Consider the following 16,003-nt stretch of genomic DNA (forward strand, 5'->3'; position numbering starts at 1 on the left):
GCTGTCACTGCAGCTGTCAGCAGCTGGAGAGTGGTGGAGGTTGGGGCATAGAGACTGAGCAGGCCAGATGTAACAGAGGATTCTAAGCTGCTCTGGCTCCTCTTTCCTTGCACTGTTCTTCAGGATTCACTTCTCACTGGTATTCCTTGTTGCTTTGATTTCAGGACATTGATATTAATACAGATGATGAACTGGATGCATATATTGAGGATTTGATCATGAAAGGAGACTGAGCAGCTCCAGTACAAGTCCTGGAGAGATGCAGAAGGGCTGGCTGCTGCAAAGGGTGATGTGGGTCTCTGTGTGGGTGGACTGGGGCAGCTGATGAGGAGAGAGTTTTTTAGACAGTGCTCATGTTGGTGTACAACTTGTTGCTGTGACTGTACACAAGAAACATTCGTGCTGTTGGCAGGAAATTTTTAAACTTTGTAGTTCTCTGAATCTCTTCCTTTTGTTGATAAATATTTATTTTTAAAAGAAATGGGAACTGTGCCTGATATGGTGGGTGTTTTTAGTGATGTAGTAGTGTGAGTACCCCTTTTGCAACTTGAATATATTCATATGCTAAACCTGGGAGCTTGGAGCACCCTGCTTAGCTTATTGGCTCTCCAGTAAGAACTTGGCAGCAATTAAAAAATAAGCCTTGAGTTGTAGCAGAGGGGTTTAGGATTTTTTTGAACTTGGGCTAGAGAAAGCCAAGCCATGAATTGGAACTATAGAAAGGAGATGTCCATGTATGAATGTGAGCAGAGGGGATGGAACCTTGGTGGAACTCAGAAATTTGGCACTGGCACCTGCAGTGAGCTTCCTGAACAGGAGGTCGCTGCAAGTAGGTGTAACTGCCACCATGGTAACAGCTAAGAGGTTGAGGGTCCTTCTAGAAAAGGATCACCTCCTGGACCGCTCACAGTGGGCTGTGAGCATCAGAGGAAGAATGCTGGAGTTTGGGTTCTCTGCTTGCAGTCACTTTATCACTCACTTCTGCTGCTGCTTCTTTGAGACATAATTACAGCTTCAGAAGAACTCCTCGACCACCTGACAATAAAGTGACCCCTGTTTTATTGTCATCCCCTCAGATTTGTGTTGCTTTGATCAATTTGCTCTACCAGGTAATTTTATTATTAGAGATTTCTAATTATTAGAGAGAGGCTGTTTGGAGCCTTCAGAGCTCTACACTGCTGATTGGCATCTGGCCCTATGCCTGCAGCAAGGAAAACACCTGTCCCTTATCCTTCAGCTGCAGCCAACTCCTGGTAGGCCCCTTGTGGCCAAGAGGACTTGGTCAGGGTTTGGCAGCTGGCCAGCAGGCCTGCTAGGACAAAGTGTCTGTGGACTCATGCTCAGAAACTGGAGTCCCTTGCAGGCCAGATGGTTGGAGAAACATGGTGTGAGCAAGAGGTACCTACTATCAGGGAGATCAGGTGGAATGGACCCTTGGGGTTGACACCTGGATGTGTAATATATGTTTTGCAGAAAACCCTTCCACATTAAATATCTGTTGCACAGAAAATCTTTGGCACTAATTGTTTATAGTCCTGAAGAACTCCCAAGTTTTTATGTGTGGTTACTGTGCTAGAAAAAAAGAGAGAGAAAGAAAGGACAGCAACACATCTATGCACCACAGAAGGGGGGGAAGGCTTTTGCTTATTACCTGAATTCCAGGTGCTTGTCACAGCACACAGTGAGACTGACTGCTTCCATCCAGAATCTGGGCCTGACATGCCACAATAAGTGAAGGTAAGGAGTATTCCCCCATCCTCATACACCTTCCTGCACAGAGGGGCAGCGTTCCTTAAACAAAGGAGCAGGCTCCACCAGTCTCCATTTCCTCACACATACTGGAGGTTTGTTAGTTGTGATGATACACTGCAGTTTCTGATGAGAATAATCTGGAGAAGATGCATTTTTTATTAAGGTGAAAGATGAAGTTTTCATCCTTCCCAGAAGCCAGCAGACATTGTAGAGAAGGAGATGTTGTAATATTGCAGTTCAGAGCTGCTACTGTACACACAGGCTATAATTTCTGACACCCAGAGGGCACCAGTATGGGGCTAAGAGCTCTTGCACAGTTCTTGAGCTTCCTGGCACAGTTTGATTTCCTACTTCTCTCATGTTAGGAAAGTGCAATTGTTTTGAGATTTGGGGTTTTTTCCCTTTGTTCTGTGGAATTTCTCAGTTCCAGTTTTTGTGGGCCTTGTGACACACACACAAAAGAGGGAGACAGACACGCACCTCACACCACGTTGGATGAACAGGAAAAGAGAACTTTATTTACATGACATGCCTATTTATAGACATCTAACAATGAGCACGGATTGGACAGTGATGATAAGACCTCCTGATTCCACTGGCCTCACCACCTGTCCTTCAATGCTCGCTTCCTCCAAAGAGGAATGCAAAACAACCCTCTGTTTATCAGAAGAAAGTGTGAGAACTGTTGGAGAAATGTGTAAATATCAGAACATCAGAAGGCAAGGAAATCCAGAGGCAACAAGTTTTAACTCCAGTTTTTTAATGCATTTAATTTTTTTGATCTTCTAACAAGATTTTTTTGCTAGGAAGAGCATGCCAAGAACTTTTAAGCGCCAATCAAGTTTTTAATTCTCAGACCTTTTCAGGCAATACTCTACGGCTGCTTTTTTCTTTTTCTTGGTTTTGTTTCTGTAAATTTGTTAAGCAAATCTGTGTATAACATCAGGTTTCAGTAACACCTCTAAAACCCACAGGCTCAGAAAGCCTCCAGAAGGGATCCAAACTGCTTGCTCCAAATGGGGTATACTCCAAAGCCATATCAGATGGTTCAGGACATTTTCCTGTTGAGCTCTTAAAATCAGGGACGGAGATTGCCTCACAGCTGTGCACCACACACCTCTCCCATGGGTGTTCTTCCCTGCTATCACCCAGGGATGACCCTGTCATATCTTGAAAGTTGTTCCAGCTGCCATCAAGAATTTGTCCCCTGCCTGTAGCCCTCTCATGACACTTCCATCCTGCAGTTAAGCCTCTTGATGCCTCAGGTAGTCCGTTAAGTCTTCCTCTTCCCTTTCAGTGGTTTCTTAGCAGAAATGCTAAGAAGGACATGAGTTTCATTTTGCCTAACATTTCCCTCCCCCTCTCTATGGCCAGCTTAATCCCTTCTTTATGTGTTCCATTTTTTAAATTCCTCCCAGAGCTATAATCTGGGTGCTTCATGCCAGCTCATTTCTGCTGGTGAGGCTGCATTTTTCCTTCAAGCTCTCTGCCACATTCCCTTTGCATCAGCTTCTGAGAGCAGCAGGAACAGCAGATGACTGACGTTCTTGCCTGTGGGAAAGTAAAGACTGTGGCAGCAAGGGTCACTCTGGGAGAAACCAAGTGTGTCTGGGAAATTAGTTGATTATTGATAATTGCTGTGGACTAAAATGCTGTGGAAATGGAGAGGATGTCCTGCATGCACAGCTCTGCAGAGGTGTAAAGTAACACTGATCTGGTTTGGATGGAGAATGCTGAGGGGTGTGTGCATGCAGTTTTGGAGGTGTTCATAGTCTCTAAAGGTTCCTCGGTGCTCAGAGTTGCTTCTTAGCAAGGAAATGAGGACTGTGTGGTTCCTGTCCTTTTAGAGCACTTCTTGACACACTTTTTGTCAAACAGAGCTCTTATATTGTCTTCGTTTGAAAGACAGGTGTCTGCCAAGGAAAGCAGGAACATCCCTTGGAATGGAGACTATCACTTGCTTCCCTCTGAGTTATTATAACTTTGAAATTAAATGGCTTTTAGGCAAAGATATTGGGAAAGGAATAGCAGTCCTTTACTAGTGTGTATAACAAGGCCAACAAACAACAACCACAGCATTCCCAACAAACAGCCCCACAGACCCAGTCCGGCGCTGTGGGCAGGGCGGGTGCGATGGTTCCTCCTGCAGGGGGCGCTGTGGGCAGGGCGGGTGCGATGGTTCCTCCACTCCTGCAGGGGGCGCTGTGGGCAGGGAGGGTGCCATGGTTCCTCCACTCCTGCAGGGGGCGCTGTGGGCGGGGCGGGTGTGATGGTTTCTCCTGCAGGGGGCGCTGTGAGCAGGAGTCAGTCGCCTCTCTCATGTCGTAATGGCGGCACACCGGTGGAAGGAATGCTCCACAAACCGAGTTTGCTCCACAGACCTCCAGGAACAGCCGATCCCGGTGCCCCAGCAGGAACCTCGGATGTGGCAAGCTGAAACGGCAGGAACGAACTCACCTGGGATAGCTAGCAAGAGGCAGCAGAAACTCGACAGCTGTAGCAGGAGCTGCACGGTGTCCCAGCAGGTGGGGAGAGAAGAGTTACAGTCTTGCAAAAAAATCCCGGAGCAGTAGCGGAGGCATGGCGGGGGCTGGGCAGCTGCAGCCCAGCTCCCGAACAGGGCTGGGAGCAGCTCCCTTGGAGGGGGAAGGGGCTCAGGGATCCCTGGGCTCTTCTCCTGAGGCACCCGAGCAGATGGTGAAAGTCCCTTATTTTAGTGAGGAACGGTGCTAATAAGGTCCCAATGCAACAGCCGCTCTTAGGAGCAGAGCTCCACTCACCATAGAAGGCATCAGGAGACAGAACCCACAGTGGTGGCGAATTCTTCCTACACCAACCGCAGTCTCCTTCCCCTCTGAAAGCTGAGGAAGCAAAAGAGCTGCAAAAGAGCTGCGCCGAGCCCTGTTTTCGCCAGCCCAATTATCTCAGTATCTCTGCCTCTCAGAGAGAAGCCCTCAGGTAAGAGAAGTGCAGCCAGGTACCGTCCTCCTCTGAGCTTGGCAACTTCTTTTGTCTCTCTGAAGTACCGATCATTATACTTTATTGGGAACAGATGGGATGAAATTCCATGAGAGAAAGAAACAAAAGGAAAAGATACTAAACCCAAACACTCCCCCATTAAAGCCACAAGCAACTGTCACCACACACAGCAGTTCCTGTGGGTACCTGTCTCTGGAGACAAATTCTAGGAGAAAAACGCTCTAAAATGAGTGTTTTTCTTTAAAGAGAGAGGGCTTCAATAACTCCCCTTTCTTCTGCCAATGAGAGAAACGGATACCAGGGGATGAAAGTGAGAAAAAAAAAATTAACAAAAGACAAAGAAATAATAAGAGTGCCCACAAGGCGCAGGAAAAAAAAGGAAAAGAAAAAAAAATTTAACCTTACACCACACCCTCACCTCACCGTGTCGCCGAGAGGCAAAGATGGCAACCGCCCTTCTTTGTCTGTGGGGACGGGAGGAGAAAAGCCTTTACAGCAGCTAGGAACCTGGTGGATATCTGGTGTGAGTCTTCTCCTTGCAGCAGCCGAAGTTGGTGGATTTAAATGTCCTTTCTCGTGCCGGTTCAGCTCCTTGGGTCTCGGATTCGGGGCGGTCCCACGCCGGCTCCCCAGACGGCCGAAGAAAGAAGAAAACTAAAAAAACCAAAAAAAGAAACAAACACAACAAAACAACAAAACAAAAAACCAACAACAACAAAAAGCCAAGCCGAAACAGTTCAAGTAAAAAGAAACAAATCGCCGAGAGGATTCTGGTACAGCCTCCAACCTGGGGAAAGAGAAGAGAAATAAACTTTTTGCTTCACGCGGAAAAAATCCAACAGAGGGAACAATGTAGCATCCTGGTCCACACTGCCCAGAGCACGCAGAGAGCTAGAGCTTGAGCAGAGCCTGCACAGGAGCCCAAGGCTCCTCACACCCCAGGTCCATCTTAAAGCTGCAGTGCTCATAAAGCACTGGGCATAAAGCAGCTGATTAGGGAATAAAGCATCATCATAAAATCACTCCAAGACAGTACTAAATTCCCCAAAAGACATGTTGGAGGAAGGCGCAATGAGTGGGGTTGCCTTGTGTACTAGTCACTTGCCTTTTCTTGACTTTCCTCAGAGCACTCCTTACCAGGTGATTCCTTGTAGAAACACATGGTGCCTAATCAGACTAGTGATCAGATGCAAAGCTCTGGGTGGAAAGTAAGTTGGCCAGAGTTAGAGAAAAGCAGCTTCTTGCACATGAGCAAAAGGAAACAAATCTTTTCCAGAGCTGTGTGTGGAGAGGTGAAAGGAGAATGGCAGCACTAAGGCTGCCTCTGCAGTGTTCTTGGGTTATAGGTGAGAGCTGGGTTTTCTGGACGCAGAAGAGTGCAGAAGAATACTTTATGAAAACCCTTTCTTCAGCCACAAAAGCTTTTCTTGTCCTTCAGCATCTGATTTCTTTGCAGGCCTTAGTGAGGGAGTAACTCATCCACAAAGGGTCCTATTTTCCCTTTGTGTGGGAAGCTTTGTGTGGCCTGGCATCAACAAGCCAGTGTCGGTGTGGGGGGAGCTCTACAACTTGAACAACACCTACTTCATAGGCTTTGTCCTGCAGCATTTGACATACACTGACACTGGCCGGTGCTACTTGCTCTCCTAGGAGCAGAGCTGGTCCCATGAGTCCTTGCTCAGTCAGCTCTGAGGGATGGAAAAAAAATGATGACTCTAGGAAAATAACCCTCAATTTTCTCTCGAAGCTGCCTTTGCATTTTGTGTTCAGAAAAGGGGTGGCAGAGCATAGGGAGCACGTCTGATTTCATAAACTCATGGAATCCCAGTTTGGAAGGGACCTCAAGGATCCAGGGCCAACCTTTCCTGGCAAAAGCACAGTCAAGACAGTCAAGATTGGCCCAGCACCCAGCTGAATCTCAAAAATGTCTAATGTTGAGGAATCCACTGTTGCATATAGGTAAAACCTTACAAAAGAAAGGCCTTGTGCCATGGTTTTGATTTGCCAATTTAAATACACTCATTTTCTATTGTGAGACAGAACCAGGAGCAGAAGCAAGGCAGGCCTAAAACTTAAAAGGGTATAAAAAAGAAATTTATTAACTACACAAAGAAGGACAAAAACAAATTCAGAATAAGATTTTCAGGCCACTCCTTCCTTCCCTCTCCCAACCTTTATAACAACAAAACAAACAAACATACAAAAACTACTTCAGTCAGTTCCCAACTCAAATAGTCCTTTTTCAGTTCACTTCGGAGAGAGAAGCTTCCTCTTGTCAGGCCATAGGGATTTTTTCCACAAGAAGGAAGGAAACGGTCCTCTCGTGGTTTCATTTTCACGATTTGCATCCGCCCGGGAGCCTGCAATAGTGGCCCTCCTCCCAACTCCACCCCCTTCCCAGAGCTGTATATGTGGGCCATGTCGGACACATGAGGTATTACTTTTAAGAATGAAATGTTCCACAGCAAAGGTTCTTTTAATCTCTTTTCTCTCTTTTCATGCTTCATCCTCAGAAAACTGAGATCCCCTTCTTTCCTCGGGGCAAAAGATCCTCAACACAGGTGCTTTCTGGTCAATGATCTATCAAATGGAACATCTCCATCCCCCATGTCTTTCTCCATGGTTTATAGGAATATTCAGTACATCAGTTCATCCCTACAATCTTACAAAACGACTTTTCAGCCATCTTCACAGCATCTCCTCATTCTCCTTCCATCTAAAGAAACTTAAACTTAGCTCTTGCTTCACTGACTTCAGAATATCTCCTTTTTCCCTTTTACTCTGGGGAGTATTGAAAAGTCTGCAAGTCTTATCTGAGCATTGAAAGAGTTAAGATTTTGAACAGGGAAAAGGGAAAAAACCAAGGCTACAATGCTGGATCTTTGCCAGGGTCTCAGAAACCTGGCCATGCTGGAAAAGAAGAAGCGGGGGGAAAAGCGGCTGGGATCTTAAAATCAGCCTGAGTCTCCCTGGCCACTGTGGATGGCCACCCCTCCTCCCTGCCAGGCCATGCCAGCTCCCCAGACAGGGGGGCCCGGCCCTGCCCCGGGCCAGGCCCACAGGCCTGCAAGTGGGACCAGGCCTGGGCCCTGTTACCTGCACTGCCACCGAGAAAGAAAGAGAACCTCAGTTCTGAATTACCTCCTTCAAAACGTGTGTTCACAGAGCGAACTAACTTTCTCCAACTGGTTCTTCACGCTGTCAATAACCAAACCAGCTTCCAATTTCTCATAGAGAAAAACCTATGAGTCTGTCCTTCCTCAGGTGAAACTACCACACCTTGTAAAATCATGGTTCAGGCCTTGTTACTTCGGCTAAGTTCCCATGAGAAAGGAATGGTAACAGTGAGAATCAGCTTGCACAGCCATCTATTCTTGGGGAGAAACAATTTGGGCCTGTGAAGATAAAGATTCTGCCCATGTGAAACATCTTTCCTGGGGATAAAAATGTAAACATCTGTAAAGAGGAAAGCCATTAGCACATACACACAGTCCCAGGCATTAGACAGCTTCACCACCAGGTCTAGGCCACTCAGTCCAGATGGAAACAGAGGTATTTATTTATTTGATATCCACAGGTGGACCTCAGCAGGTGAGCGGCCTCCCAGCCGCATCCCCAGTAGCCACTGCTGCAGCCACAGCTCCAGCCCCAATCCTTTACGCACTGGACCAGCACCTGGAGCTGAGGTGAGAGAGAGAGGTGTCCAATCAAACAGGCAGGCAGAAGGCAGAGAATTTCTGCAGGATTGGCTCAGGCCACGCAGGATCCGATCACGTCAAGGCATCCATGGAGATGCTCTGGTGATTTCCCAGCCCATGAGAAGGTCCCTGGTGCAGCTGAGGCAACACCAGGTTGGGCTAAGACCTTAGGTGTACCATACAGGTGTCCCTGCTCAGGACAAGGTGTTGTGGAGTAAGACTCTGCCAGGGAAGGACATGCTCTCAGGTTTGGGAAGAGGACGGCCTGCCATAAAGGTCTCTCTGTCTTCAGCCAGGACTTCTCTGTCCCACATGGAAAGCCGATGCTGGGTGTCCCGGTGGGTGTCAGGGGAGTGTCAGGCAGCCTTCAGATCTCGCTCCTGTCCCCTGGGGCTACTTCAGCAGTGGGGAAATCCATCCCTTTGGAGCTACCTGCAGAACTGCCTCTGCTGCTCCTGCCGCTGCCGGTTGTTCTCAGCCAAGAACATGAAGATGTTCTTCCGTGTCTGATGTGGCTCCAGCCTACAGAGCACCTGGATGGCTCTTGGGGAAAGGTATCTGCAACAACAGGGAATCATCATCCCAGAGCTGCCAGCTGCCTCTCTCTTCGCCCCACCCTGTGCCGAGTCCCACATCCACCCACCTGGTCCCAGGCTGGAATCTCTCTGACAATTTCTCTGTGGGGAGGAGGGTTCCAGCCCTCCCCCACCTCACAGTGACCCCCTTTCTTGGGGGCTGGGATGGACGGTGAGGAGCCCAAACATCTCCAATGCCGAATACCTGCCAAGGAGGAGACACTCTCAGCAAATCAGAGGTGCTGCTTCCCAGAGGACCCCTGGAAATGTGGGAGCCAGGAGACTTGGCACCCCACCATGGCTGACAGCTGCTCTTGCCCCCCAGAGCTCTCCCTTGGGGGACATGTAGTTAAATCCCTGACCTATACCTGGTGTACCATAACTGGACCCCAGGGACACCTATCTCCTTGAATCCTAAGAGTCCCCTTGAAGCCCCAGGACAGCCTAACCCCCTGGAGACCCCTCTCTCAATCTGGGTCTCCAGGGACTCCCATCTTCTGGGGTCCTAAGAGTCCTCACAATCCCCAGGGACTACCCCCAAATTAGCCCAGGGGGGCCCAAAAGCCCTCTGGGACACCCTAAGCCCTCTAGAAACATCCAGCCCCTCCAGGGGACTTGTCACCATGCCTCATTAGTCCTTCGTGGTTTCCCCTTGACCTCCAATTCCACCCCCTGTGCCCCTGTCCCAGGGACGTTCTATGGGCAGCCAGGGTGACCTGACACTGAGGTTCTCTTCCCCTACCTGCGGCATCTGTTGGTCCTCCCCAGCAGCCCAGGCTTCCCACGCTGCCCATTCCACCTTCTGTTCTCTCCAGTGTGAATTCCCATGTTCCCATTCTGCAGACAGCTGCCAGACCTCCTGGAGGTGTCAGGCATGATTAGCCTCAGCTTTTGAGGGGCTTCCTTCTGGTCTGATCCATCTGGGACATACCTGCAGTGCTCTCTGGCAGTTCTCAGAAGCCAGGAGTGTGATGTCAGGCCTGGCTGAAGGAGCTAACTCCTGCCCATCTACCTCCCTCATCCTCAGAGAGCTGGCTGGGCATTGGGTAAGCACACTGCAGAAATACCAGCAGCCATCAGCATGAGCGTGGGGCAGATAGGGAACCTGTTTCCCTTGGGGCCAAAACTCCACAAGTGTCCAGGAGAAGTAGGGAGTAAGGGCTGTTTTCCGTGGACCTTCTGAGTTGCTACACAATCCAAGTGTCTGAGGTGGGTTTCACCCAGGGTGCAAGGATCCCTCCAATCTGTTCCCACAAGAGTTTCACCTGGCAGGTGGCTTTGGCCCTGGCTCTTGCTGCTTCATGCCTGGCCTCTGGTATGGCAGCACAGGGAGGGAAAACTTTCCACGATGGTCTTGTTCTCCTGGAAAAGGAGGAAGCTCTTGGGAGCAGCCTATGAGGTTGTGTGGTAACAGGATGTGATTACCTCATGTGTGTCAGAGCAGCAGGAACCCATTCCATACCTGCTCTGACCCAGTGTTTCTTTGCAGCTTTTGTAGGCTGGGTGGAAAAAGCCTCAGACACAGCAAGCTGAAATCTAGAATCACAGAATGACAACATCCTGAATTGGAAGGGACCTACAAGAATAAATGAGGCCAACTCCAGAAGCAAATGATGCCACAGGCTTGACGAATGGCAGACCTCACACTCTGCAGGCAACAAAGGAACCAGAAAATCATCAAGGAAATGCACTCACCTGGGGAACATGTGGGTCTGTGAAACCTGCACTCCCTGAGCAGTGGCCACTCCATTGTTGACACCAGAATCCGGCACACTCAGCCTCTGCAGTGACAGGGAGCTGTCAGGAGGTTTCCATGGAGGAAGCAGACCTGTCTTCTGCTCCTATAGGATAGGAGCCACTTCTCCAAACTCCTCTTCCCAAACATCATTTATAAACATCGTGGAATCAACGAACCAATAAGATTGGAGGAACCTTTGGAGTTCTTCCAACAAGGCCAACCATGGCCATATCCACACGCCTCTTGAATCCCTCCAGGGCAGTTCACCATTGCCCTGGGCAGTCTGTGTCAAGGGTGGACGACCTCTTACATGAAGAAATTTTCACTAAAATCCCACCTAAACCTCTCCTGGTGCAATGTGTCTTTCGTTATCTGGGAGAATAGGCCTACCCCCACCTGGCTTCACCCTCCTTTCATGTAGATGCAAAGAGCAAGAAGGTCCCCCCTGAGCATCCTTTTCTTCAGGCTCAGCCCCCACAGCTACTCCTGGTAAGACTTGTGCTTCAGACCCTTTTCCAGTTTCTCTGCCCTTCTCTGGGCATGCTCCAGCACCTCAATGTACCCAGATTCGAGCTCACCGTGAGCAGCAGAGCCACCCAGGTGTCCTGACTCTCCAGTCCTGCAATGCAGCTGCAGTGGAACTGCATGCATAGGACATTGTCCTGGCAGGACAGGATGCCAATATTCTCAAAGGCAAAGGCAGGGCGCTGCCTGTCCCTCAGCTGGAAGGAGTACAAAAGAATGGTCTCCTCCACACAGCCCCTCACCACGTCGGGTGGGAGGGAATTGGTCTGGGACAGCCACCAGTAATCCAGTGGCATGATCTCGATGTCACCTGCAAAGAGAAGAGCATTTTCACTACCACAGCTGAGCAAATGTTCACGTGAGGTTCATGGCAAAATGCCATACAGGTTCGGTTTGGGGGCAACTCAACTCTGTCCTCCAACTTTGGAGGTGATTGCCCCCTCCCTCAAAGAGCAGAGGGCACACAGTCCCCCCAAATGTGGAGCTGGATCCCTTCTCACCAGGCATCATCACTGTTGGGAACACCAGCTCCCGTAGACAGGATGTATCCATGTCCAGCTGGAACACTGGTCTTCGAACCACATACACCTCTTCTGTGCCATTGATTTGCTCATGGACCACAGCAAAGGTCCCAAGACCTGGGACAAGAACACCCTGCCCAGGAAGAAAACAAAACAGTTCAGATAACTGTTACCCAGACCCTTGAATCCAGGGGTTAAACTCAAGGTTCCTTTAGCTGGTGCAAAGGAGAAATCCCCACCAGCTATTCTCAAGAGATGAAAAATCACACAAAAGGCAAAACTACAGAAATTAAAGAAACTTTGGCAAAGGAATTAATACACTAACAAATTCAACATAAAACCACTTATCATCCTATTACTTAACAGTTATTTAGCATTTACCAAAAAGGTTCCATGAAAAGAAGATTAGAAGACAAAGAGAGACAGCGATAGAAAGAGTACAGCAAAACACACATATAGCTACCAGCTCCTGGGTTCCCCCCCAGAGTCCCAGACAAGGCAGGGTCCACATGCTGGCTACCTTGTGTTCAGCCTGTTTTAAGCTCTTAGGCCTTTGTAGGCCCATGCCCCAGGTGGGACTGCTGGTCAGTCACCAATCAGAGGGCAGGTTAGCACCAACCCCTAGGTGCTATGATTGACAGCCTGGCTGGGAGCTGGGGGCACGACTGGGCACTGCTTCACTTATGCAAAGCCTGGCCTGCCCCTCCCACCAGACACAGACTGGCATTACAAGTGCAAGTTGTCTCGAGACATTATTCTAATTCAGTCTCTGACAAAAGGAAAACTGTGGGAAAAACTCATGTTCTCAGGTTTTTTTACTTTCCCTCTTCAGAATATTCACAAAAATTCCTCAGCTAAAGAAGATCCCAAGCAATTCCAACCCAGGGAAAGATTCTCTGGGATGATCTTTGGCATAGACCCAGCAGGATCCTGTATCTCTCTGCTAGGTCTCTCTACCCCTGGCAGATCAGGGAACACTCTCAGGGTGGTGCCATGATGCTCGGGAAGAGGGACCACAGAGGTCCAAGACACAAGCCAACCTTGTCCAGCTTCATCTGTCCTAGGACATAGGCAGACACGACATCCCAGATGGCCACCACCTCTGGAAAGTAGCAGAAAGAAGTGTCAGGTTGCACTGGTGGCATTTTGTGGAGCTCTTGGAGTGATAGATGGGGCTGATAAAGAGCCTGGACTGGATTGTGTTCCTGGTTCTGCATCCTTCTACTCCCCAGGCAGGGCTGGGGCAGAACTGGGGGTGTGAAAAGGGCTCAGAACCAGGGCTGTGGTCATCCAATCCTCAAAAGGAGACGGCAACCCAAAATCCAGCTGGCTCCTGAGAGCCCAGTAGGAGCTGCCAGACTTCCCATAAGAACCAGAACCTCGAGATGTCACAGTTCAGAAGCTGGCCCTAGTAGGGGGGACATGCTGTACCCATGAGACCCTCAGAGCAGTCCCAGCCCTGTCCAATCCTCCTTCTGGCCCCTGGGGGCTCCCAAAATCCTCACCTTTGATGGACAGCTGCAGGAGTGTGGGGAACAAGCAACTCTGCTTTGTGCTGATGCTGATGGTGTAGCACCCCTCCATCTTGCTTCCCAAATTCCTTTTCAATCAGCCCCTGCCCTGCCTGTCCCTGAGGGTCCTTCCATAAAAGCCCCCACCACCCACCAGAACAATCCCCTGACCCCAAGGGGCAGTGCGCAGCAGCCCCCACTTGTCACCGTAGGGTGTCCCAGTGATGGGGTGGTGCCACCTTGTGATGCCACTGGCAGCCTGGAGAGGTGCATTGTGATGTCAGCTGAAAGATGGCACCTTGGAGATGGGGAAGGGGTTGTGGAAGGGGGGGTTGTGGAAGGGGGAGTTGTGGAAGGAAGAGCCTGTCCTGGCCCAACACAGATGTCAGGTGACAAGAGGTATCACTGCTGCTGAGTCGAGCTTTGCTCCTAGAGAAAATCATAGCTAATAACGGAAATAAACATATAAAATAAAAATTCTTTAATATTATCCATTAAAAATAATGAAGAATCCACTTACTGGGCTTTTTTTTTTTTTTTTTTTTGCTATGAAATATGATGGTTTTTATCCTGGCTCCCACATTTCCAGGGGTCCTCTGGGAAGTGGCACCTCTGGTTTGTACCCCTCCCATCCTCCCTCCCTCCCCTCCTTCCTTCTTTCCTGGGCAGCCGCTCGTCATGCCCCTTGTGCTGTGTCCGCAGGCGTCATGCTCGGTGCTTGGGATGACAAGAGGGGAGAGCGCGGTGCCCTGTCCCGTGCCTTCCCGTCCTGGCGGGTGCTCGGTAGACCTGTTGCCCTCAGCCGGCCTTTGGCCACTGATTGCAGGGTACATCCATTGCCCTCAGCCAGCCTCAGACACAAAACTTGTCTCTTTTCCCTGTAAAATTAAACTCACCCCTCCTCCAGTTTCCTGATGTAATTTTGGAGGAGGCATTTGGCACTCCAATAGCAGCGACGGTTCTATGTGTGGCAGCTTTGGTCTGGGACAAATCCTGCGCTGTTTGGAATTTCAGCAGGCAGAAGCCCAGTCACAGGAACAGAGACCTGCACAAGAATGCTGGCCTTTTTCCATGAGAAACAACACTCAGCTCCTCCAGTTTCCTGATTTTAGTTTGGAGGAGGCGTTTGGCACTCCAAGGGAGGCCAGGGTTCTAGGTGGTGGCATCTTGGGTCTGAGAGAAATCCTGCACCACTTGGAAATTTAGCAGGCAGAAGCCAAGTCCCTGGAACAGGGCCTGAAAATGAACACTGGCTCTTTTCCATAGGATACAAAACTCAACCCCCACCTTCCTGATGTCAGTTTGGAAGAAGGTTTTGGCACTCCAAGGGCAAGCAGAGTTCTAGGTTTTGGCAGCTTTGGTCTGGGAGAAATCCTGTGTGGTTCAGAATTCTAGCAGGCAGAAACTCACTCCCAGCTACAGGCCCCTAGATACTAATGGTGGCTCTTTTCCCTGTAAAACAAAACTTAGCCCCCCCCAGTTTCCTGATATCAATTTGTAGGAGGTGTTTGGCACTCCACAGGCAGTCTTCACAGGCTTCTAGATGGTGGCAGCTTGGGTCTGGGAAAAATCCTGCTCCGTTTGGAAATACCAGTCATTACATGACTTAAGGTTACCTACTCACAGGGTGTCCACTCCATTGCTACACCCATTTTCTGGCCACCTTGAAGTGACTGAGCAGTCTTGCTGTTTACAGCATTCCTCAGGGCTACATGGCCGCCATCCCTACCCTTCAGAAGTTGAACCTAATTTAAAAGTAATACCAACAATATCAGTTTACCTAAAAATTATTTGGTCCACCAACAAATTCCAAGCAAGCACTAGTAAGAAGTTTGAAGACTATTGCATATTTTTACAACGGGCTTTTTGTTATCCAGTTGTGTACCGTGTCCCTGAGGCTACCGGGGTGGAAGGTGCTCTTACCAGCAGCTAACCTCTTGATTTAGTGTCCTTTTCGTCTCCTTCCCAGGATGGGCGAGAAAATACCTCGGGGGAGCGCGGCGCTGGGCAGGAGCGACCGGCACCGACCTGAGCACGCTCCCCACGCCCGAAGGTGCGCGCAGCTCCCCGGACCCCTGGTTCGCTGGAATCGGCCACGTGTAGCCAGAATGGCACCCTCGGCGATGATGGCACCCTCATCACAGAGGGAACGCCGCCCTCGGCTCCCTTCTCTCACCAGCGGCACCGGCAATGCCGGCAGCCCCTCGCTGCCGCCGCCGCTGGCCGCACGCCTGGCTGTGCACTGCCCTGCCGGCCCCGCCTCTCCGCGGGGTCACACGGCACCCTCGGGCAGCTGCCGGGGGCGGCCCCCGAGCGGCAGGAAGCAGCACAGGGCGCCGTGTCACTCACCGACCGCCCGGGGGCTCCTCTCTCCTCGCTACCACGGCCGTGCCGGCCCGCCCCGCCTGTCCCGTGGGCTGCCGCAAAAGGCGAGAGCTCCGGCCCCGCGCGCGGCCGGGCCCTGCCGAGACCCGGACGGAGCCGGGGCCCGCCGGAAGAGCCGCGGGGGCGGCGGGCTCCCGGCGAGGCTGAGCGGGCGGTGGGCGCGGATGAACGTGAGCGCGCAGCCGGAGGCGAGCGGAAGAGGAGCTGGGCAGATGGAGGCGGCAGCAGCGCCCCGCGTAAAAAAGGCTGATGGTCCCCCAGCCCCCCGCTCCACACGCCCTCGGCTGCCGTCGAGAGGAGGCCCCGGCTCTCCCCTCGC

General features: G+C 50.5%; 2 protein-coding genes across 8 annotated transcripts in view; one reads left to right on the forward strand and one right to left on the reverse strand.

Moving 5' to 3' along the window:
- MORC2 (MORC family CW-type zinc finger 2) overlaps positions 1 to 15,543 on the forward strand; it is a 64,077-nt gene extending 48,534 nt beyond the window's left edge. For 5 of the 7 annotated variants that reach the window (XM_014894797.2, XM_088176028.1, XM_088176029.1 and 2 more), the window contains 2 exons: positions 165 to 4,277; positions 10,494 to 15,543. In XM_014894797.2, the coding sequence (XP_014750283.1) occupies positions 165 to 233 (69 nt within the window). In that variant the 3' untranslated portion in view covers positions 234 to 4,277; positions 10,494 to 15,543. The remainder of the gene's footprint in view (positions 1 to 164; positions 4,278 to 10,493) is intronic. The other 2 variants (XM_088176027.1, XM_088176026.1) reach the window with 2 other exon arrangements.
- Positions 4,059 to 13,372, reverse strand: LOC148221671 (uncharacterized). Its single transcript, XM_088176262.1, has 10 exons — positions 13,294 to 13,372; positions 12,829 to 12,890; positions 11,768 to 11,921; positions 11,249 to 11,577; positions 10,700 to 10,785; positions 10,270 to 10,431; positions 9,936 to 10,059; positions 9,639 to 9,863; positions 9,073 to 9,353; positions 4,059 to 8,987 (listed from the first exon to the last, which is right to left on the reverse strand). The coding sequence occupies exons 1-10, from the start codon at positions 13,370 to 13,372 to the stop codon at positions 8,858 to 8,860; spliced, it is 1,632 nt and encodes a 543-aa protein (XP_088032388.1). The 3' UTR covers positions 4,059 to 8,857.
- Positions 15,544 to 16,003: the final 460 nt, after the last annotated feature.

This window comes from Sturnus vulgaris, chromosome 19 (genome assembly GCF_052056855.1).
Source record: "Sturnus vulgaris isolate bStuVul1 chromosome 19, bStuVul1.hap1, whole genome shotgun sequence".
In the NCBI taxonomy this organism is placed as follows: domain Eukaryota; kingdom Metazoa; phylum Chordata; class Aves; order Passeriformes; family Sturnidae; genus Sturnus; species Sturnus vulgaris.

What these genes read in the sequence shown, in the direction of transcription:
- LOC148221671 (XM_088176262.1), bottom strand. Translation starts at nt 13,372, where the DNA reads ATGGAGGGGTGCTACACCATCAGCATCAGCACAAAGCAGAGTTGCTTG. An exon ending in CCTGCAGCTGTCCATCAAAG is followed by an intron (nt 12,891 to 13,293) that starts GTGAGGATTTTG and finishes GCTACTTTCCAG; the next exon opens with AGGTGGTGGCCATCTGGGAT. An exon ending in AAGGGGAAACCACGAAGGAC is followed by an intron (nt 9,354 to 9,638) that starts TAATGAGGCATG and finishes TCAGGGATTTAA; the next exon opens with CTACATGTCCCCCAAGGGAG.